We start from the raw sequence: 24199 nt of genomic DNA on the forward strand, positions 1-24199 counted from the left end.
TGCCCTTTTGCATAATGAAGTAACACCATCCAGTGTAATAACCAGTACTGTAGACAATGTGCTCATCAGTATGTACACTCCAGATAAAGTGCACCCGAGACATTGCAAGCACTCTAAAGTAGGAGTCAAACTGTACTATACATTAGACTATCTGCTATAGTCTGAGTTGCCATTATATTGGCAGACCTGGCTAAAATTAACAAGACAATCATTGAATATATACTTTTTCATCAAAGTTTCATTATAAGATTTTTTTTATTTAGGAATCTGTAATTGTGGTGCTGTTAAAGTGTGTTGCCTCATACTGACAAGTGTTTCTAGCATTTGCTTTAACACTGTAACTGGAGAAATGGATTATTTCATTAAAAGTGTGCATCCAACAATTTTGCAGTTATACTCAAGAAATCAAAGCACAGTTTTTAAAATCCTACCTGAGTAAATATACTCAAAAAAAATGAATATATGTGAGATTATCGATTTACTGAAGCATCGGTGTGCAATATTTTAGGTGCAGCCAGTTTTTACTTTATATGCAGTCATACAATCACTGGCTGCTTTGTTAGGTACACCTGTTCATTAATACAAATATCTAATCAGCCAATCACATGGCAGCATTTCAGTGCATTTAAGCATGTAGGCATGGTCAAGACAACATGCTGAAGTTCAGCCTGAGCATCAGAATGGGGCAGAAATGTGATTTTAGTGACTTTGAACATGGCATGGTTGTTGGTACCAGATGGGCTGATACAGAAGGTAACAGTAACTCAGATAACTGCTCGTTACAATAAAGGTGTGCAGAAGGGCCTCTCTGAATACACAACTTGTGAAATCTTGAAGCTACAACTGCTGAAGACCACTCCGGGTGCCACTCCTACCAGCTAAGAAACAGGAAACACGGGCTCACTAAAACTGAGCAATAGAAGATTTAAAACACGCTGCCTGGTCTGATGAGTCTCAGTTTCTCCTGTGGCATTCAGATAGGGTCACAATTTGGCATAAACAGGAAAGCATGGATCCACCCTGCCTTGTACCAACGGTTCAGGCAGGTGGTGGTGTAATGTCTGTGGGATATTTTCTTGGCACAGTTTGGGCTCCGTAGTACCAACTAAGCATTGTTTAAAGGCCACAGTCTACCTGAGCATTATTTAGAGCTCAATCAGTATAGGATACTATTTGGTGATTTAAAAATTTTCAGACACACAAAATATTAACAGGTTTCCCTAGCATCTGTTGTGTGTAGCTATTTATGAGCCCTTACTAAAATATCATGACAATGCAGTTTAAAAATTATCTTGTTTTATTGTCACAAGTTGTGGATTAATGTTTATGCCCTGCCCGACTCTGCTGTGCTGCTTGCTGTGTTTGTGCCAGCAGAGAAGTTGCAGAGTGTCCTCTGGTGGACAAATTATGCAACATCAACGCTCATGACATGAACACTCATAACTCAAAATATCAGCAGTGCCGATATATCAGTCGATATATTGTTGCTGATCATGTCCATCCCTTTATGACCAGGATACCCATTTTCTGATGGCTGCTTCTACCAGGATAACACACCGCGTCACAAAGCTCAGATCACCTAAAACTGGTTTCTTGAACATGACACTGGATTCAAATATTCGCCACAGTCACCGTATCTCAGTCCATCTTGGGGATGTGGTGGAACAGATTCACATCATGGATGTGCAGCCACTATTTAAAATCCGACCTGAATATAGGTAATTATTAATGAATGAAATGTGACATTAATATTACTGAAGCATCAGGGTGCAGTATTTTAGGTGCAGCCAGGTATAACTTTGTATGCAGTTATAACACTACAGCAACGTAGTCCAGCGGTAGATTCTCAGCTGTAAAACAGATTAAATAAATCTGAGGTATTTCAGTCTAAAACTGTTATTTAAACTAAATTTAGAGGGAAGACCTCCTCACAACTTAGAAACATCTAAAACCTGATTGAAGATATAAGCCTTTACTTATTCTTTACTCATCCATAAAGTGTCCCAGGCCAAAAAAAAAGCTGTCCATTAATTCTGATTCAGATATTTTGTTTAATACGCTTATTGTAAGTTTTCATGTAAAGAGTTTTACTTGAAAAGCAAATTATGATTTTACAACCTCAAAATTGGACGTTTAGGCTAGTCTCGTACAGTACTTGGGTTTGTATAGCTTATTTTGCTATAGTTGCACTAATCTCAAAGTTCCTGATTCCTGAATATGCACAGGTGAAGGCGCATGCTTATGGAGAGCATCGAGGGCCAAATGGTTTAAAAACATCATTAAATAAATAATTAAATGTGTCATTTATTAATTCAAATTGGAAATATTTAATTGATTAATTAAAATATCAATTAATTTTATTCAGAACAATAACATACTTATTTATTTTCAAGTTTAATTAACAATGTCAAATTTAATTCATTACTGGTCAACCTACGTCCCTGCACTCACCTATGGTCATGAGTTTTGGGTAGTAACAGGAAGAATGAGATCGGGAATACAAGCCGCAGAAATGAGCTTCCTCCGAAGAGTGGCTGGCCCCTGCCTTAGAGATAGGGTGAGGACTGCAGCCACTCGGGAAGGGCTCAAAGTAGAGCCGCTGCTCCTCCACATTGAAAGGAGCCAGTTGAGGTGGTTCGGGCATCTAGGATGCCTCCTGGGCGCCGCTTGGGTGAGGTGTTCCGGGCATTTCCTACCGGGAGGAGACCCCGGGGCAGACGCAGGACACGCTGGAGAGATTATATTTCTCAGCTGGCCTGGGAATGCCTTGGGGTTCCCCCGGAAGATCTGGTGGAGGTGGCTGGGGAGAGGGAGGTCTGGGTTTCTCTGCTTAGACTGCTGCCTCCGCAACCCGGCCCCAGATAAGCGGAAGAGGATGGATGGATGGAAATTTAATTCATAAATTAACGACGTATTATTTATTTATTTATTTATTTCAATTGGGCACTCGAGACCATCCGTACCTGCTGCCACTGTGTTTCGAAGCTTTTTGTTGTCCTGTGAGTCAACGGACTGGGTATAATGATCCGCCTTTTTCAAAGTCCTCGCGAGATTTTCCTCGAAATCGCGCACAACCGCGTTTGGCTGGTGTGCATGCTAAGTTCCCCCCTTAACTTTGCCAACTTATATGTAAAACCGTTCTCATTTCAGTCGGTAACGTGAACTGTACACGGGGAACACCGTCACCATGAGTATACTCGCCAAAATAGCAGAGATTGAAAATGAGGTAAGATGAAAGCAGCCGGCGGGCTAACCCGCTGACAGTCACGTTTAGGCTAGCCACAAGCTGTTAGCGTTAGCGAAAAATATTAGAGTCGGGCCTTGCTTCACACTCAGTGTTTCTAACTCACGCTTTCTTTTTGCGACTTAGCGTGGATGTGTAGTTGCTGTACCCTATGAGTGAACTTGTAAATCTATTATTAATCAAATAATAGATTGTGACGGATGTCGACACTCCTGTAGTACAGCAGGGTGATGTTGGTTAACAGGAATAAGCCCGTCTTTACCATAACACATACACTTGAATTATGTGATAATCACTTTACTTCAAGTTAACTTAAGACTGCAGCGCTGTCTTGAAGTGCATCAACAAAGCAGGCTGCCGATAAAGAGAGCATAGGTGTATATAAACAGCTAAACTCCCACACAAGTCATCACACGGGTCACATATCCATAGTTTGTGGTCTTTGTATGATGCGCCGTCTGCTGTTTGTGTTAAGGAAGCCTCAGATTTGAACCTGAGTTAATACCAGCAGAGGTGCTTAATTTAAATTACACTGAAAATTATTAGGCTTTATTGGCAACCTTGCTGGTATTATCAGCCAGTAAAAACACCCCTTTCATCATCTTCTTTAGGGGTCTCCACTGTGGATCATCCACCTCCATCTCACCCTATCCCTTACGTCCTCCTCTGTCACATCAACCCTCTGCATTACCTTCTTGAATTTTCTCTGTGGCGTTTCTCTTTTCCTCCTGCATAGCAGCTCCATCTTCAGCATCCTTTACTTTGTCAGCCAATTTGTCTCGCTCAATTTACCAGCCGCAGTCCCTACATTTAAAGTCCCTGCGCTCACCTCCACAGTCCTATCTTTACTTCTTTCTCACTGCCTCCAAACACACCTTCTTCCCCAGTTTCCACGTCAGCTGCACTAGTGGCAGTTGTTGTTAACCTGAAAAATCTTACTGATGATTCACATATTTGATTTGGCAAAGATTTCATGTTGGATGCACTTCCTGATGCAACCCTCCCCATTTATCTGGGCTTGGGACCAGCACTGGGAGTACATCATTTTTCCAGGGTTTTTCCTGAATATTGAACATTTTTCCTCCCATCTAAAAGGTTTTGAACTGTATTATTGTTTATCAAATGCCCAAAAATAACAAGAAAATGCATAAATATCTGTTGTTTAAGGTAACAAAGACTAAGTGTTGTTTACATAAGTAACAGTAAGAAAATGAGTCAAAGATGCATGTCAAATATAAGAGATCCTTACATTTAAGTTTACTTGAAGTAAAAACTGTGCAACAGGATGGCATGGGAGCAGGTTGATAGTGTAATTAATGCACTTTAATGTGAAGTACTGACATTGCAATAAACTCAGACTGACAAAATTGAACTTTCAAGTGTAAAGGCCAAGTCAGGATAAGCCTGTTCTGGGATAGTTCAAATCTATCCAAGAAATGCAGGCAGAGCACAGTCAGGCAGTTTTAAGTGATCTGTCTTTATTTGCTGGATGTGTACTGACTACATTCTACCTGTGTGTAGTCAGTAAAAACTGCTTAACTTAAAATTGTCATGCAGACTGATATTATTGTTCACTGTAGATGGCCAGGACACAGAAGAACAAGGCCACAGCTCACCACTTGGGTCTGCTCAAAGCACGTCTTGCCAAACTCAGGAGGGAACTCATCTCACCGAAAGGAGGCAGCGGTGGTGGTACAGGAGAAGGTGAGATCAGGATGCTTATATACTTACTGCTGTCACCTGGGCTTTATTTTAAATGTGTTTGAGGTTTTTGTCCTGTAAAGCATGCTAATGCATTTATCTTTCCTACAACTTTTAGGTTTTGATGTAGCGAAAACCGGTGATGCTCGTATTGGGTTTGTTGGTTTTCCTTCAGTAGGAAAGTCTACACTGCTAAGTAACCTTGCGGGTGTGTACTCTGAGGTTGCTGCCTATGAGTTCACCACTCTAACAACAGTACCCGGAGTCATTCGGTATAAAGGTGCTAAAATTCAGGTACGAGAATTTCCCCTTTGTTCAAAATCTGGAAAATTGTTTATACTGTGTTAAGCTTAAAGTGATCTGCTTATTTTTCTTTTCCTTTCTTCTTCCTTTTTAGCTCCTGGATCTCCCAGGAATCATTGAGGGGGCCAAGGATGGAAAGGGCAGAGGTCGACAGGTCATCGCAGGTAAAGATGTTTCTACTAAGAGTGAACTAAAACGGTACTACAACTGACAGCTATTGGACTTAAATCCATCCATCCATTCGCTTCCGCTCATCCTGTTCAAGGTCGCTGGAGCCTATCCTGAACAAGTCGCAGGGCCAACACAGAGAGATAAACAACCTTTCACACTCACATTCACACCTATGGGCAATTTATTGTAGCCAATTAACCTAACCCCAGTAAGTGCATGTCTTTGGAATGTCCAAATGTGGGAGGAAACCGGAGTACCCGGAGGAAACCCACGCAAGCACAGGGAGAACATGCAAACTCCACACAGAGAGAGGGAGAGGTGGAATCGAACCCAGGCCTTCCAGATGGTATTCTAACTGTGAGGCAGCAGTGCTAACCACTGCGCCACCGTGCTGCCCAACTTGAATCTTCTCCTGTATTTATCTAAATGCATCTCGAGTCATGAAATGTTCTTCATAAACTATTTGTAGATACAAAAACCCACTCGGTCCTAACTTCAGCAGGTCGTCTTGGCCTATATGACTTACTTGTCTACATGTCTAAATGCAGTGAGTTGCTGCCATGTGACTGATGATTGCCTGATTAGATATTTACATAAAAAAGCAGCTGAGCAGGTGTCCACCAGTTACCAGTGAGTGTATGTCAAATGCTTACAAGTGAATGAGGTCACAAGAAATTAAAATATCAGTTATTCTGTGGCGTACTTCATACATATTGAATCTACTAAAGAAGTAATGGGATTTTATTTTTCTACACTTCTGACCAGTGTTGGTATTGTCTTTTTTTTTTTACTCTCTTAGTGGCTCGAACCTGCAATCTAATCCTGATCGTACTTGATGTGTTGAAGCCGCTTCTTCATAAGAAGCTAATAGAACATGAGCTGGAAGGCTTCGGCATTCGGCTCAACAAGCAGCCACCCAACATCGGTTTCAAGAAAAAGGACAAAGGAGGCATCAACTTTACTGCGACTGTACGTCTCATACAACAAACATACTAAATTAAACTTATCACTTACATTTTTCACCTCAGAGAACTTACTAGCTGTAGTGAATAATAACACACAAAAAAAAGTGGAAACTTATTCAGTGGCCATTCTCAGCTTTTACAGCGCCTTTTTAAGCACTGTATTCAAGTGTAGCATGTCTCCAAGCTAAGTTATTTAAACCCCACAGTCAGCCTGATGGTGTGGATGGGGTCGGGCATCCCCTTGTCTGGCATTTTGTCCTTTTTCGGTGTCTTCTTTCTTTCATATGACGCCATTTTTCTCTGACTATGAGGGACCCTCTACGTGCACAGTTATTGAGAACAATTTAACCCTCATCCTATAGCTTCCCTGTGCTAATGTTAGCCCGACCATAGGTCGCAGTGAGGTAGCAGGTCATTATGTGTCAACAAGCCCAATTTCACTAACCGTACAAACACTGATATTTAATTTTCATTTATGTCCAAAGTTTATAGCAGAGCTGTACATTGTACATATTTTACACCTTCTTGTAACGCCTGAGAGAACAGCCACACTGATTATTTCAGTGGAGTTGAAAGAGTTTGGACTATTTCTAACTTCACTGATGCCTCAGTTTTTGTTTGCTTTTGTGAACTGGGTAATGACGCCACACAGATTAGTAATGTAATAGTTTATTAAAACATGTTTAAACTCTATGATTTTTTTTCTTTTTTCTTTTCTTGCTTTTTTTGCATTGTGTTTGTCATTCGCCCACTCACTCTCCCTATTTTCTCTCTGCAGTGTGCACAAAGTGAGCTTGATGGTGAAACAGTTAAGAGTATCTTGGCAGAGTACAAGATCCACAACGCCGACATCACTCTGCGCAGTGACTCCACAGCTGATGACCTCATTGATGTGGTGGAGGGAAATCGGTGAGCTGCTGAAGTGTCACATCGGGCCTTTCATAGTCATTCTCAGTGGGTGTGGCCTGCTAGTTTGAAATCCCATTTGAACTCCCATCAGTCTCATTGCAGATGTATTTAAATATGCTGTTTGTGTGTTAGGTAACATCTAGGAGCACTTGTTTGAGTTATGTATGTTAGTATAAGAAGTCAACAAATATGTGATCAGCAATATGTGAAGCTAGTTGTGAGCCCTCCTCAGACAAAATTACCAGGAGAAAGACTGCTCCACACTAATATAACACTACAACTTAAAAAAAAGAAATAAATGACCAAAACATCATGTTTATAGAATATTTTTAAAATTATGTCAATACCCGTATTTGGATAACACATTTTTTGTTGTTGGTTTACATCTATACACCCAGTGGATTTTAAACCAGTCAATCAAGAGCTTATTGCAGACTTTCAGCTCTACTTCAAGGGGTTGAACGAAACAAACTGCAGTAAATGTTTAGGAATTACAACATTTTTATACTCATTTTCAGAGGCTCAAAAGTAATAGGACACAATATAATTCTATATGAGAGGCCTCATATTGAGAGTACCAGTGAAAAGTTACCAAATGCAAGTTCACCACTTGGAATCTACTCACGAACTTTTATATGCTTAATTTGACAAGGAATAATAAGGTAGCAGTTACATATTGATTGATTTCAAATCTATTATGGTGTTGTACAGAGGCGAATTTACAAAAAAAAAAGTGTCATTGCCCGTAAAATTATGGGTCCAACTGTAATTGCATAAAGCATCCACAGGGCCGCTCTGCTTGCCTGTATACTTAGGGTAAGAAATATGTGTTAACAAAAGTAAAAGTACCAATACATTTTTAAACATGGTTACAATTATTTAATACACATAGATAATATATAGCAAAAGATTTCTGTGAAAATGCAAAAATTTACTTTTTTCCCCCACATAAAATAATTTAACTTTGGGAAGAAAATGAAAAAGTAGAAACTGTAACTGCCTGAAAGTAGAAGGCCTCACTTAATCAGTAAATCAATAAAATAAAAGGCAATGTGCCAAAAGAAATATCCTAATAAGGTAAAGGAATTTGAAATCAAAATAAATACAATAAATTAAAATAAGTTTACCTTTTTAAATACAAATATTATGTGATAAAGTATGTTGCGTTCAATGAGCAAAATAAAAGAATTGAAAAATGTCAGTGACTCAGTATACCAGAGTGTGAAGTGTAGTTGACAGTACCATTCAGTTTTATTTGCATAGCACCAAATCATCGCAATGAGCTCAAGGCACTTAATATTTGAAGATAAAGACAACATTATAGAAGAACCCCAGTGATTCAGCGAATCACTGAACAAAAACTTGGCATCAGTGGGGAGAAAACCTCCTTTTCAACAGGAAGAGACTGCTGGCAGAACAAGGCTCGGGGAGGAGCAGCCATCTGCTGTGAGGGAAAGAGGAGGGAGAAAAGTACAGAGAAATGGCAAAGCACAAACTATGAGGGAATGCAAAAAAAATGACTTGCAGTAGTGGTATGTAAGTGCACGAAGACTGAAAGAGGCAAGAATATAGGAGAGGTGCTCAGTGCATTATGGGAGGTCATGCATTATCCTGAGCCAACAGCAGCATAACTGAGGGATAATTCAAGGTCACCTGATCCTAAATTTACTGCAAGCTCTATGAATTTATAATAGCATTCTTTAGGAGTTATTCTGCTAAAAGTTATTCATTTATACAATTAAATGTTCTGTTTGACCTCATGCACTTTTTTTTTTTTTTAATGTAGTAGAAGGCTCCATGCAGCTCCAAAATATAGATTGATTCATTTATTACTGATAGTATTTCTTGGAATTTTAGTATAATCCCTGTTTGTGGTCATTGAGTATGCAGTTGGTTTGTCGACACCGGCCACTTACAGACTGCATCCCTGTCCCAACAGTGTCTACATCCCATGCATTTATGTGCTCAACAAAATTGACCAGATCTCCATTGAAGAGCTTGACATCATCTACAAGGTGCCTCACTGTGTACCCATCTCAGCCCACCACCGCTGGAACTTTGATGATCTGCTAGAGAAGATGTGGGACTACCTAAAGCTTGTGCGCATGTAAGAGTCTTTGAATACACACTGCAGAAGGTGCTATGAATGAAGGCAAAAGTAGATTCAAACACTCCTTTGCAAGTCTTTGGAAACATTTAAGTGTTCGTGTGTTCAGATTGGAAAATGTGACTCAGATGATGCGTTTACTTGCAGCTACACCAAACCCAAAGGCCAACTTCCCGATTACACATCTCCTGTTGTGCTCCCCAACGAGCGAACTTCAGTCGAGGATTTCTGCATGAAGATTCACAAAAACCTCATCAAAGAATTTAAGTAGTGAGTATAGTTGGCTTAGCTAAAAGGGTTCACCCTCTAAAGGTGCAATTTGTAAAATATTTATCGCTCAATGTAATAATTACTGGTATATTTAGCAAATTTCTGCCACTTCTACAATTATTCAAATACAACCTGAAATCAGGGGGTGTATTTAGTTTCTCACAAAGTACAGCTCCTAAATACACCCCCCTAATTCAGTAGCTTGTAGAACCACCTTTAGCAGCAGCACCTTAAAGTAATCATTTTTTTTAATGACTTAATCAGTCTCTCACATTGTTGTTGACTCAGTGTGACTGCAAAGTGCCCATTCCCTATGCCTGCAAAACAAACCCAAATCCTCACCCCCTCCACCACTGTGTTTCACAGTTGGTATGAGGTGTTCACCAAATATGGCGCAGTGCATTATGGTCAAACATCTCGTCTGTCCAAAGGACATTGTTCCATAAGTCTTGTGGTTTGTTCAGATGCAGCTTTGCAAGCCTGCGCTCTCCTACCGTGTTCTTTTTAGAGAGAAGAGGCTTTCTCTTGGCAACCTGTCCAAACAAGCCAGTCCTTTTCTAATTATACTGTCTGGAAGTTTAACATTTAAAATGCTAACAGAGGCCTGTGGCATCTCAGATGTAGCTCTTGGGTTTTTTGCAGTTTCTCTGAGCGTTGCATTCTGTGACCTTCAAGTGAATTTGCTGGGACAATCCACTCCTGAGAAGACTGGCAATTGTCTTTTATGTTTTCAACTGGTGAAAAAAATCTTTCTCTCTGTAGAACAATGGACTTCAGATTGTTTGAAAATGGCCTTTAGTAACTTTTCCTAGATTGATGAGCAGTAACAGTTGCTAACAGTTATCTTACCTGAATGCTCCAGACCTGCAAACTGCCAAAGCCTCTGATTTTATAGCTCATAGTTACCGATAATCAGTTAATCTGTTGCATCTGAGTAACAGAACCTGGCTCCCACTTACCCTCTTAATGGCCATGCAAGCAGGAAGAGTGCACTTAGTTTTTCACACATTGATTTGTTAAATAAATAGTGACATGGTCTAATATATCATATTTTGAAATTCTGATGCATAAAAACCTTGAATTGAAAGAGGGTGTACTTTCTTTCTCGTGTGACTGTATCACCTCCTTTTAATGTCAACATTTCACTTGAGCATTTTGGTTTTAGATCTGAGGCAGTGTTGGGCCACCATCTCTAAATGGCCCAGCTAAGATAACATCGTCAATCATTCATTATGTTAGTGCTGCTGAGCATTAGCCATCCTCAAGGGAATGGATAGGTCAAACCGTGGCACATGCAATTAGTGAGCCTTTGTACCTAAAGGATGTCATGCACCCAGTAGGTTTCTTTTATCGTAGAGCAATAGCAAAGAATGAGTAGTAGAGTTCCTATTTGGTGAGCTGATATCTTTTCATGCTCTTGGAGGAATCAATAGTCAACCAGGATCAACTTTTTTTTTTTTTTTTTTTTTTTTTTTCTTCTTCCTTTCAGTGCACTTGTGTGGGGCTCCTCTGTGAAACACAACCCTCAAAAGGTGGGCAAGGACCACGTGATGGAGGATGAAGATGTCATCCAGCTGGTGAAAAAGTAAAAAGGAGTCTAAATTCTCACTGCATGACCTGTGTATCACAAAGTGTTCAGTACAGCTGCTCAGTGAACCACCAGACATGTCTATCATTACAGCATCTGTTTTTGCTTTCATCAGTGTGTCAGCAGTGACACAGATTACCGTGAATAGTTCATATTGAATATTGGTTTAGGGCTTGCATTGAAACCTAAAAGACCTGTACAATAAAGTTGCAATGGAATCTCAATGTGTCTGTTTTTGCTTTTATTCATAGATGTAGCCACGAATGTTATCTGTTGTGCTAAATTTGGTTTGTTAGGAAAGCACCACAGAAATGTTGCAGAAACACCAGCATTACACCAAACATTTAACTGTGCCTCGGGCAGGATGGGGTGGGTGTTCTCAAAGTGCCGTCCAGCTCAGAGATTTATGTGACATTGATGATGGGGATAGTTATTCAGACCGGTGGCCCACCCACTCCCCCTCTCTCTGGTGGGGACGGCCACTCAGGTTAATCAATTCATTCACTCAGATGCAGTCTAGGGGTCACTGGCTGTTCACAAGTAGCCAAACTCCACAGAGCAAAATAAAGCTTTTTATTGGAGCTGGGTGCACTCCTGAAAGCTAGCGTTATTTAATGTTCATATGTTACAACCTGCATGCAGTGAAGAGATCACTTTGAGTGTGAGCACCAGATTCATAAATGAATGCGCTGGATGACACCAGTGCGTACAGAAAGCAAGCAAACTGCAGTGTAATATAGTTAGAAATTTAAAGACTCAATTCAACCAATTCAAATAAGAAAGGTACTGATTTATTTACCAAAAGGTGTATGCTAAACCCATTCCGAGATGCTTTGTCGGGCTAATTAAAGTGACCCTTACATTTCATCTAACATCTCTATATAAAATGCAGACATTTTAACATATATCGGATATAATATTGCACAAAAAAAACCACATGCTTTTATTTGCATTTACTAAATGAATATGAAATGGAACCGCAAAGAAAAATCATTTCAGTTCCCCAGTGAGCGAAATCTGCGTGCTTTCACAAGATCTTTCTCCGCTCACAAATAAAAAAAACATTGGACTGCAAGAAGTGTCATCAATATTGTGCATTATTTGTTGGTTACAGTGTCTGATTCTGGACAATCCCTAACATTTTAGATTTGCACAGAAGTGTATTCAAAAAGCAAGCGTACAGTAGAGGCAGCATGCTCAACACAATAATAGTTCAGGGTGAATTTGATACCGCAGACTACAGTTTCTTTAAGCGAACAGCTGCTTTTTAGTAAAAGCTGCAGTGGTTGAGGGTGATGCCTGCCTGTCCAGCAGCAGCAGGATCAACCCTTCCCAGACACCACCTCTTCCCCACCCCCTTTTACCCTGTAAATTATAGCAGCACTTTAGCTAATGAAAGAGTTGAACACTGGGCACTAATAAAAGCCATTAAGTGAATAAAGCACTTCCCCCTCTAACAAAATTAAAGAATCTACCCATTTGGAGAGAGAGGACTCTGTATTAATATTTATGAAATGCGGAACCGGCCGCCCCCCCTCCTGCTCCAAGACTCCCCAACCCACATCCAATCCCAGCCTGACCAAGTCCTCCTTGCCAGTGCACCTATCCCAAGAGAACATCACCAACCCCTCCTAGCTTGAAGGAGGGGCAGAAGATGGGGACTTGAAGGGTGCTGAGGACGCAGTCAGGACAGTCTGTTTCCAGTAGAGCAAGCTGGAAGACCCCAAGACACAGCTCAGAGCGCCCTGTAGTCTTCGTCGCCCCATCAACCACCTGCGCCTTACATCTGCTTTTGAGCCCAGTGAATCAAAAGGTGAGTTTCTTGGAAAGACAATGTGTAGAAGAGACAGGTCAAAGAAAGCAGCTGGAAGTTGCCAGTAAAACACAGAGTAGGTTAAGACTAACTCTCGCATCTTGCAAGTGTTTTCAGTGATAGAGTGCGCTGGTCAATGTGACCTCTAATCTGAAGAACATTTGATTCAGTTTTTTTCCCTTTAAGTCAGATAGCGCTTTCTGAAAATCCAGAGATTTATAGACTTCACACAGTATTTCAAGCCATGTTGATTTCCAGAAGAAAGAGGAAAAAACACCAAAAACAAGGTAAGTAGGTACAATTATGTATCACAATCATCATCTGTGCATAAAACACATCAAACCATCCCATCAGCTGCATCGCATCCCTTTCAAACATCCTCATTGTTCTGAAAAACAAAAGTCTGTTTCACCACCGCCGCCCACCATTTTCACCCAAAGTGCTCCAATTTTCATGCCATTTGGTCATTTCCAAATGCAGTTTTTCTGTTTGGTCCATTAATATGCATTATGGCATAATTTCATCACACAAAGTGGTTCACTTGCCTCGTCCTGTAAGTTGATCATTGTGCCGTGCTTTCTCGTTTTAGTAAAATGTCCTCGGGGAGCTGAAAAGAGACACAGGGGAAGGTAACAAGATTGTCAAACCTTTTGGAGAAGCAGCTCTCTTAGCCTGATGGTATCACAACTCAGTGACCATTTAACATAGTTTGGACCAAAATGTTAGGAGTGACTGTGTCTTTATTCTTAGTAGATGGCAGATGTACCCCAGATGGACTACAGAAGTGTAGCTATAACCTTGATTCAATAGTGCCCAGGGAGCAAGGCTCGTTTTTAGGGAATTACTGATAAAATTTCAGGGACTGGACTCTATGAGATCCTGAGACTCGTAACAAGATCACAGATGAATTACCCAAATTGTGTTTCCATTGATCACTTTGAGAATGCCCAATGGAGAAACTAATTTAACCAAGCCAACATTTCGTAGGCCTGCTGTGGGGCTTTTCTTCAAATGTTGGAGATTTGAGTTTTTAAAACATTTTTTTTTTTAAAGTGCTAGAATTGTTACTTTTGTCTCTGTTAGAGTTGGGCGCGAAGGGCGAGAGGGTGGGGTTTGACGCAGTTTGTGCGCAGGAAGGGTGTAGCCCTTTTTTCCCGCAGTGAGCATGACCCGTGAGTAATTTTTTTTTTTTTTTATTCTGCAGATCTTCCTAGCTGCAACTCTTCATTTTTTTTCTGATCATAGTGCAACCAGCGGTAATGTTTTTTGAACAACCTATCAATGAGCTCGGATCACTTCCCTCTCACCTTTTGGACTTTTCTGAATTTTGCATTGTGGATGGCACCAACCATGGCACTGTCCTTCAACAATAACCCAGAAAATATTCTAACAATGCTATATCTTTTTCAGGAAGAGAACATTTACACAAAAACCTGGTCGATAAGACAGGTTGTTTGGATGCCTCACATTGAGCTGCTTCTGTGTGATCTGTGTTGGATTTTTTATTTTTTTGCCTTTGCTCAGGACTCCATTGTGCTTGATCTAACCATGCAGTGCGTCTTCTGTCCATGGTTGTGCCAAGCACCTTGGAGTCTTGCGAGCCCTATCTGCCTCAGCTATCTGGATATCCATTTTAATGTCTGCATTTTCCAAATGTAAATGTATGAATGAAATGATCACGAAAACAGGGCAATAAATAAGATTCGACTACAACTGTGGTGTGTACAAAAGATACAAAGAAGATCGATAACTGCAAGGTCATTTTATTATCGTATGAGTGTGTAGTTTATAATGTAATAAAATCTGTGGGACTATGGCTAATAAATACCTTATAAATATTCTGTGTATATTTACTGGTTATGTTGAATAAAAGTGCAAAAAAATTAACAGTAAAAGCAGCTCAACAGGTTCACAGCATTCACATAAATAAAGGGCTTATTATCTATAAGGTGGATGGTAAAAAAAAAAAAAAAAAATGGCAGGTTTGTGAAAACGATCAATTACACTAAGCACTATGTGGCTTTTAAAAATGTTCAGTGATTTCAGCCAGTAGAGGTCATTTATTAAAACAATGTGTCATCTGTAAGGACTGCAGACTCATCACTGATCTGTAAATCAAATGACGAGACACCAGAAAATGCCAGAGACTTACAAGCCAATATGTCTCAGCCCGAGTTTATGTTCTTGAAATGATCATCAAATTATATTACTCTGCTTGCTCCACAGAGGTCGGCTACTTCCTTTAAATTCAGTCTGTGTTATCCCATCACAACTAATGAATCAAACCAATAAATCTTAAACATGAAAAACCAGACTCCTCCTTTCTTTATGACTCTTATTTTAATCAATTCTGTTTTCTACCAGCACTTTATGTGCTGCAGGTCTGATCACTATAAAATATTTGGTCCAAATGTCATAAAGACTATTTCAGGAATCCAAGATTTAAAGTTTGTTCACGTATTTCTGGTATTCTAGATAGATCCAGAAACCACGACTCATGGGAAACGTACTCTTTCAATCATTGTGTGCCAGATGTTGTCATAGTTGGTTCTGCCTTTACTTTATCAAACTGCACTCTCATTATGGATGAGGTGGTGTGGCGTTCATTACTCTCCAACTGTTGCTGCCATCTTAAATACAGTTTTTAATACAGTGACTACATAAGTGTTACTCATACATATTACTCAAATGTCTCACTGAGACATTGAGCCAGCTTGCAATGACAGAAACATCCATCCATCCATTTTCTTAACCACTTACCCAGTGCAGAGGGGTTCAAGCCATCAAGCGAGAGATCGGGTAAATCCTGGATAAGCGGCCAGTCTATCATAGAGTTAACAAACAGGGGGACAGAACCACACACACACTCACATTCACGACAAAGTCAGAATAAAAAAAAAAAAAAAAAAGAACCTTCTCTCAGAAAACCCACGTGGGCATAGAAAGAACATGAAAACTCTGCACAAAAACAGCCGCAGCCAACAAGCAAGTTCAGCTTTCTGTAAGGCGACATCCTGAATGAAATTAATACATTTTTGACATTATTTAAAGATTTCCTTCTCTGATAGGCCAACATGTCCCCAAATGGGAAAAGCCTTCAGGAGTTTCTCTGGTCAGATTGTAAACTGAAAATCAGAAAAGATCTGAACAACTACAATCCAAAGCAATGACTAAGCAGTCCCAAATTCTGTCAGTGACGCATAAAGACACTTAAGAATAATATTCAGTAAGACTCTCAAACTAAAACTACATGCAGGACTGGATCAGCACTTTCTGTAAGGCTTAGCTCACTAGGTCACAGTGGACATTTACTTTTTCTTTCACATTAGAGGCAGAAACACTGAAATGAGACACTGTGCTACAACCATTGTAATTAAAGCTGATTTTTGACTGTACTGTTGATGCGCACTGTTCAGCTAAACTTAGCACAAAAGTAAGGAAATTTGTGTTTGATTTGTTTTAACAATGCAATAAATCTTACACCACTGGAAAGCCTGCTTATTTCCCCTTAAATGGTGCCTTTTGTGGATTGAGCAGCAAAGTTGAGTGTGTGGGTTGCGCCCATGAAAAACTTGCCATATCTTCACTGCCAATGCCAAACTGCTTATTCAAGCCATTTAACATTCTGATCTCTATCTGTGAATTTAAACTGGCAGATTTGTCTGTGTAAGTTCTCAGTCTTAAGCGCTTGAGTTGAAGGCAACTGGACTTCTCTCTGGTTTGTGATGATGTTTCATCCATATGGCTTCTTCAGCTGATCGGGTAGAGTGTACCAGCTATTTAACCCCTAGTTAGTTGTCACCTTGGACGTGGTCCTGAAGGTCACTGACCACTGAACAAAAGTGACCTGCAACATCAGCTGACAAGGAGATTTAAGGACCTTCAACCCCTTTAGTGGGCTTTTCTCCTTGGATGTGCGCAGGGGTTAAAGTGGGATTTGGCCAGGGGGGGCAAAGATTGGGTGTAGCAGGACAGTGTGGGGGGAAAGAATCACTCACAGCTCCTGTAATCTTTGTGTACAGCCTAATCATTCTGACCTGTGATGGTACTCTGATATTCACTGCTCTCTGTGGATTTCACCAAGATTGTATTTTCCAAAAATATAATTCAACACATCTCATATGGATCCAACATCAGATTTAAAAACTCTAAACTGAATTAGTACATTAGATTTAATATTTGAAGTTTCCAGTTTATAAAATTTCGCTTGCCAAATAGTCCTTACCTTTGAAAATAATCTCATCTTCCCCCTCCTTTCTTTCTTCACGTCTGTGCGTCACAGATAAAGTTTTTTTTTTCTTCATGAGAAGTACAACTGCACATTAGCTAACAGACACATTTTGGAACAAACTGCACAGAAACAGTTTGCTGATATTGAGCAGTTTGAAAAACTGCATTTCAAATTTCCTGCCACAAAAAAAAAAAAAGAAAAAAAAAAAAAAAAAAAGTTATTCAATGCAGGGCAGCATGATGGTTAGCACTGTTGCCTTACAGTAAGAAGGTCCTGGGTTCAAATCCCCCATCTGACTGGGACCTTTCTGTATGGCGTTTGACTGTTCAAACAAGTCTGCTTATCTTTTCTTTAAAAATCACAAATCAATTTGTATCAGGCCCTTCGATTGGCTGCGTCTGCGTGGGTTCCCTCCGTGTACTCCAGCTTCCTCCCACAGGCCAAAGACGTGCAGTTAGTATAACAGACTGGCCAGGACCTGTCCAGAGTGTACCCTGCCTTTGCCCTATGGCAGCTGGGATGTTGTACTAACGAGAACCCGGATTGCAACTTTGTCTGCACTGTCATCACAGGGATATGAAGAAAAAAGACATGTGTTGAGGGTGTAAGTGAGCTGTGGGATGTCATCATTTTCTTCTGGCTGCACAGACACATGAACTCCTTCAATATTATTATGCATTGACCTGCCTATCAGATTTAAATGCTCACTAATTGAAGGTACCCCTGTACATGGGACTCCCCAATTAGTTTTAAATCCGGAGAAGCCTCTGGAACGAGAGATGAAACATATTAATGAACCTAAAACTAATTCCAGTTGGCTTCAACTCAAACGCTTAAGCCTGCCAGATTTCTTTTATAAATGATAGCCAAATGTTGTCACATTTTTGCTAAAGCAGTGCACTGTGCTAATTACCTGCAAATAATCAGTATCCAGCATAGATACAAGACAGAACCTTGTCCCTTGCAGACCAATTAAACAGTGTGTGCAGTAAAGCCTGTGTGTGCAGTCTCTCACTGACCCTATGACCAGACAGAATATTGGATTTACAGATTATCCCATTAGTGTGGACTACGGTGGCTCTTTAGTACAAACACCATGCTAATCACCCATTTCTCAGAGCAGGACAAGTCAAAGCCAAATGCTTTCTACGTCAACAGTTTAACTCATTAGGATACACATAAAAGGTCTGTTTATCAGATTAGTCATTCTTCTATTCCAGCTAGTGCACCTGTTCATAACCACTCAAACCTTTTTTTCCTGTTCCTAAAAATAGTTTAACAAAGTGGCAGCTATTCACACAAAGAGGTTACCTGCAAAATGAACAAGATTTATTGTGAAAACTGGTTTTGAACACTGCAGGTGGCACAGAGGTGTCTTCAATTAACAGATTATTCAGATGTTACATTCGCACACGGGCTAAACATTAGCAAGTATGACACTGTTTAATTGGGTTAATATGAGCTTCACAAATTACACAGTCAACCTATCAAGAGTATCTCATCTTACACTGCCATTGTTAAAAAACACAGAGGCAGGAAAACACTTCACAACAGAATATAATTACACTCACTTTTGACACACTGGGAGCATACACATACCCACACAGGACCTCCTTCACTCAAGTGAAAACCACCATAGAGAATTTGAAACAGCTGATTCACTCAGACGTACCATTTATGGATGTAAGGGCATGAGCTTTCGCTACAAGACGTGAAGTTTTTTTTTTTTTTTTTTTTTAATAACACAAATTATTTCAGGATATTTGTGCCAGTCTGTCAGGCTGTAAACAGTGCACATCATTAGGCGATGTTATATTCTGTAGCATGTGCTGCTCCTGGTACATTCATAGCACCCCCCTGCATGCAAGGGTGACTTGGAAGGATGAATTCAAAGGAGTTTCAGTAGGATGAATGTGAACTAAACTGTAGAATTAAAATTCAAGAATAAGTTGTAAAGCTCATTGCAACCATTAAAAAAAAAAAAAAAAAAAGATTTCCAGAACTCCAGCTGTGGCTTTTTGAATGTACAAGATCTACAGTAACACACAAACATGCAGAACTTCAAGAATGCAAAATGCGTTAATGAACCCCACAATAACAAAAACATATGAGCTGAACTTGGACCACCACTATTTTTTTTTAAACTTACACGAAATGTAAATGGCTTGTGATGTGGCATGAACACTCTAAATTTTACACCACTGTATCTGAGGATTTATATGGTTGTTATAAGACACTATGCCCCTAATACTGAAGGACTGGTTTCTCTTCAGGAGGCTGGAAGCTTTAAACACTCACGGGAACACAGTGAGACGAAGCGTCTGATACCTCAACAGTGCTGACAGTAAACCAATATCCCTTTGATAGCAAAGAAAAGCCCTATATCTTTTTTTTTTTTTTTTTTTTTTTTTAATTCTGTGGAAATAAAATACAGTAATGGTGTAATTTTTCAGTCAAACTTGTCTTTTAAATCACTCATGCTGCCAACAAACATAAAACCACCTGCTTTAAATCCATGTGTTCCCAGCAGGGGGCGTCATTTCTTCTCTCAGTGCAATATTTTGGCCAAAGATTAGTTAACATTTCAATGAAAATGTCCACCAGAAGCTGGATGTAGCTGCTGTTTTATGTCAAAATCATGTCCACCACATCTTGTTGAAATCACGCTTAAGATGCTAATACAGCCATGTGCCTGCTGGCACTCTGAACGGAGTCAAGCTTTGTCTAAAAACAAAAGACAAGCCATTAGTAAAAACTGTTAGGCGGAAATATCGCTACAGTTAGGAAATTTGGTTCAATCGTACAGTTGCAGGAAACCGTCAGGTGGCATTCCCCAGCTGAGCAAGAAAAATGTCAAGACCAGCAGTCTGAAACAACTTCCATTGCAACATTTTCTCCAATGACAACAATGCTGTTACTAAAGTAGTCCAACATTCTTGTGACATCTCATCTACAAGCAGTATAAACACATTTATGGATGGACATGTGCCATTAACGTGGACTGCAACTTTCATTTTCAGTTCTTCTAACGCACCCTTAAGATTGGGGTTGGAGGGTTTAATTTGGACTCGAGCGCGAGTGAAAGCACACCAAGAAAACCTCCGGTCTCTATGAAACCTCCATCTCAAGCGTAAATCTGACCAGGACCACCTGTATGGGCGTTTTCTCCAGTGAGGCGATCCTGGCTTGACTGTCTGTTAATGTCACTGGTTTTAATGACATTCGTGTAGTCCTGAATTCCTACTTCCAAGTTCTTGGCCCGCAGTGCAGCAGTATGCAGCTTCTCCAGAAAATTCGGCATACCTGGACAGGTTTTAAGAGGGAGAACGTTCTCAGAATCAGGCTAGAAAAGGCATAACATGTTGAACCACTCTCTGCAAACCATTTAAATTTCATTTTAATCCTATATGCAGTGAAGACTTTAAAGTCATTTAATAGATGAGCACCAAAGATTAGCATTCAGTATTCAATCAAATGTGAAATATGGTCAAAATCTTCCCTTATATTCCTCAGTTAGGGTGCTAAATAACAACCAGAAAAAATGTTTTTGTAGAACACTTCACTGCCACAGTGCAGTCAAATATGTGTTAATGAAATGTTTTATCAATTAATGATTAGTGTATGAATTCTTGAGTGCTCACCACTTGACACCATCCAGCTCACACAGTAGCGGGGGAAGACGGTTTGAGGGTCGTCACTGTAAGTCAGAAGGTAATCAAATCCATTCTGTAAAGAAATAAAACTACACTGAGTGACTTCAAAACAAGGAACCATGGTTTAAAATTAAGTAATTTTTGTAGCATGACATTCATCACCAACCTCATCAAAGGATTTGTGTGGGCGAATGACCATCTTTGATTGATACGAATGGACTCTCACAAATTCCTGAGTCTCTGGGACTCTTGGATGCTGCACAGCTCTACACAGCAAGATCACAAACGCACAAGAAAAGATACAGAATGCATTTAATCGGCTTACATAAATATACCCAAAATAAAAACATATATATTTTTAAGTCCCACCTGGAGACCAAGATCATCAGGTTATTGCTGACATCAACATCATAGCGGCGCACGTACACATAGTCCCTCGAGTACATGGGATACTGTGAAGGACATCAGACAAGACTAAAGAACAGCTGAGTGTATGAAATACAACCTAAACTACCTGGGTGGCAGTTGACCAAAAGGTAAATGAAGGTCATTCGTACTTTGATAACAAAAGAAGTGCCAGAGGTGAACACAGAGTAGGTTGAACAAATAGTCTATAAACTCACAGGAAAGTGTGTAGCCCAGTGCACAACTTCAGAGCCAGTACTGGCATCTCTGTCCACCACGTCAAGCTTGATAACAAGAGAATCCCACTTCTTCCTGTACTCTATGTCCAACTGGGTGAAAGGGAAAGGCAGAGTGTTATTGTTGAAGGGTTGCTGTGATGCATAATGTGATTCCAAAAAAAACACATCCCATAATAAACATTACTGCAACATGTTCTAAATCTATAAGCAAACTTGGTGTAACTAGTTTATAGATGTTGTTTAGTGGTTCTGAAGGTCAAATTTCAAGACTAAAGAGTTCGCTGCACACCTAAATCCCAAATAAGGGATTAGGTGAGCAGCTCTCTCCCATATCCTGATGATTTTCTCATGCATGTCAATTTCTAAGTTGGAAGAGGTGATCAGTTTCATGTAGTTTCCTCACCGATATAAACTTCTGAGATAGTCAAAATGACACATAAATAGACTGAAATTAATTGTACCTGTACATTGAAGAACTGTCTTGGTGTGACATCATTATAAGAGCCCAATACTGCAAGTAAAATATCTCATTAGATACATCAGGTCAACTCAAAGAACATTCAATTATCTTCTTACAGAAGGAAGAAAAAGCTGCAGAACCCCTTTGGAGTTACTAGGATTTCTTCATCTATGAAATATTTGGACAAAGATGAGACCCCCAGTTACACATGTGTGTCTTTAGAGTAGCTGACCTCTGTATTCATAGAGATGACTGTTAGGAATGGGTCGCTTCCACACCCTGAAGTCCTTCTTCTCCACCACAATTTCCCAGCCAAGTTCTTGTTGTCCAGTCACAGTCCCCGAAGACCCACTTAGACGTTTTACAGCCTCCAGAGCCTGTAGCTCATGTCCACACCTTCACAAGGATCCAAATATTGGGTTTAGATTACTTACAGATCACATTCAGATCAATATGAAATGTTGAACTGTGCATACAAGTGGGTGATGAAGGAATAAACACTGCATTGTTTACCAAAATACTGAACCAGTACAGGAATCTCGCTGCTGTTTTGATAAGAGTACCAACAGGGAGTAAGAGGGATGGAGTTTCATTTTTTTTTTAGTGTCTTGGCTCATTTACCAGTTTTTACAGTAATTTGTTCAACTGTATTTACATTAACATATGCATTGACGTAAAGCTTCCCCACCTGTGCATTTCTTCATCTTGGATCTTCTCATTCTCCCACATGAAAATACCAGTCAGAGCAGCAACAAGTTTCCCAGTGGGGGCGTGCTTGGTCTGAAAACTGCGCCATATGTTGCCAACCAGTGTCCACCTGGTGCGCTCCGAGTACAGGTTGGAGTAAAGCTCGCCAATCTGGCAAGCACGCCGGAGCCTCTGGCCGGTCACAAAGCTACAATGGTCCGCAAATATAGCGAGCAAGCCCTTCCTTTTGGGGCCAGACCCCGCAGCCTCGCTGGCGTACACACCTGCCCTCTGAACCCAGGACAGGAGCAGGCCTACGCTCCTGTCCAGCCATGGGTGCTTCCCAAGCTTTCCTCTGCTCTCCTCGACAGTGCGCCTAAATGACCAGCTGCTCTGAAGCCTTAGTGTATTTACACCAATCTCACCGATCCGACCGCGGGGCACCGAGTGAAACATGACAGCTGTGACCGTGACACAAGTTCACAAAGACAACGTGAATGCCAGAAGTAGTAAAGTGAAGCAGCAAGGTTAGCTAATCTTCTGTGAGCTGGCACCGTGCATTCCCTCTCTATCTACGCAGATAATTACGCAGACTTGTGCTGAGCAAAATTCATGACTTATTCTGGTTGCACCACTAGCTGCTAAGTTGTCCGCAAACACGCGACATGCAACATTAGCATTAGCTACAGTTAACTCTCTTCACTGGCTGCTAAATTGACGCAAACAATCTGCACAAACTATCACACACCGTAAAACTGCCGCTCCTGCCTCTGAATAAACCTCTAATAATTTCACTGCGAACGAAACGCTTGTATTATAGCTGTCTACTTGTATATCACTCCCGAAACACCCTCGTTTTCGTTCAATGCATTTGACCTCCTCTTCCTACTCTCTACCTTACGCACGGTTTCCTTAAACCGCCCACAAATCGCCATCCGGCCTTTAATTGGACGTTTGTTGCTTCAGCTCACTTCTCATTGGTCAGGGCCACAGTCCGTCTGAATTTGAGTAGTTTAAGCACCAGCAAGAAAGGTTGTCCAACTTCGTGCGTCTACTGAAGCAAAATCTCTTCAGTTTTTAAACCGATGAATTGGGTTAAGGGTGAAGACACGGTAAATTGCAGCTGCACTACAGGGTCGTTGTCTATGAAAACTAAGAATCATGTATAACAGGAGCGGGGATGCACACTGCGTCCCTTCGACCGATCTACGGTACCGTTAGAGGAAGAGGAAGTCACGTCTCCCTCCAGCAGTGCAAATGTCAGAGTTAAAGCGGTGACCTAACTATAAACTCAATGCAAGCTTGATTTAACACGAGACCGGTGATATTTGATTCCTAATTAGTGGTCCTTGGCCCATTTCGGGATCGTACAGGTGCTGCAAGTAGACAGTCAGGTCATTGGGGGGAAATAATGCTGGATATCTATATTGATATGGGAATTAAATGATCAACC

General features: G+C 40.5%; 2 protein-coding genes across 3 annotated transcripts; one reads left to right on the plus strand and one right to left on the minus strand.

Moving 5' to 3' along the window:
- The first annotated feature begins 3062 nt into the window (after window positions 1-3062).
- drg1 (developmentally regulated GTP binding protein 1) lies at window positions 3063-11482 on the plus strand. The gene is made up of 9 exons (XM_030742526.1): window positions 3063-3226; window positions 4825-4948; window positions 5064-5239; window positions 5343-5412; window positions 6219-6388; window positions 7163-7293; window positions 9233-9400; window positions 9548-9670; window positions 11160-11482. The coding sequence occupies exons 1-9, from the start codon at window positions 3188-3190 to the stop codon at window positions 11257-11259; spliced, it is 1101 nt and encodes a 366-aa protein (XP_030598386.1). The 5' UTR covers window positions 3063-3187; the 3' UTR covers window positions 11260-11482.
- A 7132-nt stretch (window positions 11483-18614) lies between these two features.
- Window positions 18615-23970, minus strand: stard7 (StAR related lipid transfer domain containing 7). 2 transcript variants are annotated; one of them, XM_030742824.1, is made up of 9 exons: window positions 23575-23959; window positions 22748-23207; window positions 22292-22455; window positions 22061-22110; window positions 21579-21689; window positions 21325-21407; window positions 21122-21221; window positions 20944-21028; window positions 18615-20605 (listed from the first exon to the last, which is right to left on the minus strand). In XM_030742824.1, exons 2-9 carry the CDS (start codon window positions 23200-23202, stop codon window positions 20427-20429), a joined length of 1227 nt encoding a protein of 408 aa, XP_030598684.1. In that variant the 5' UTR covers window positions 23203-23207; window positions 23575-23959; the 3' UTR covers window positions 18615-20426. The 2 variants fall into 2 exon arrangements, with proteins under 2 accessions (XP_030598684.1, XP_030598685.1); XM_030742825.1 differs by lacking the exon at window positions 18615-20605 and adding an exon at window positions 20639-20823 and having other exon boundaries at window positions 22748-23970.
- Window positions 23971-24199: the final 229 nt, after the last annotated feature.

The sequence above is a fragment of the Archocentrus centrarchus genome, chromosome 12 (assembly GCF_007364275.1).
Source record: "Archocentrus centrarchus isolate MPI-CPG fArcCen1 chromosome 12, fArcCen1, whole genome shotgun sequence".
Taxonomy (NCBI): Eukaryota; Metazoa; Chordata; class Actinopteri; order Cichliformes; family Cichlidae; genus Archocentrus; species Archocentrus centrarchus.

Excerpts from the sequence above, each read along its gene's own strand:
- drg1 (XM_030742526.1), top strand. The coding sequence starts at position 3,188 with ATGAGTATACTCGCCAAAATAGCAGAGATTGAAAATGAG. Across the intron at positions 3,227-4,824 it reads TAGCAGAGATTGAAAATGAG|ATGGCCAGGACACAGAAGAA; the intron begins GTAAGATGAAAG and ends TGTTCACTGTAG. Across the intron at positions 9,401-9,547 it reads TACCTAAAGCTTGTGCGCAT|CTACACCAAACCCAAAGGCC; the intron begins GTAAGAGTCTTT and ends GTTTACTTGCAG.
- stard7 (XM_030742824.1), bottom strand. The coding sequence starts at position 23,202 with ATGTTTCACTCGGTGCCCCGCGGTCGGATCGGTGAGATTGGTGTAAAT. Across the intron at positions 21,029-21,121 it reads CACACAAATCCTTTGATGAG|AATGGATTTGATTACCTTCT; the intron begins GTTGGTGATGAA and ends ATTTCTTTACAG. Across the intron at positions 20,606-20,943 it reads GAGCTGGATGGTGTCAAGTG|GTATGCCGAATTTTCTGGAG; the intron begins GTGAGCACTCAA and ends AAACCTGTCCAG.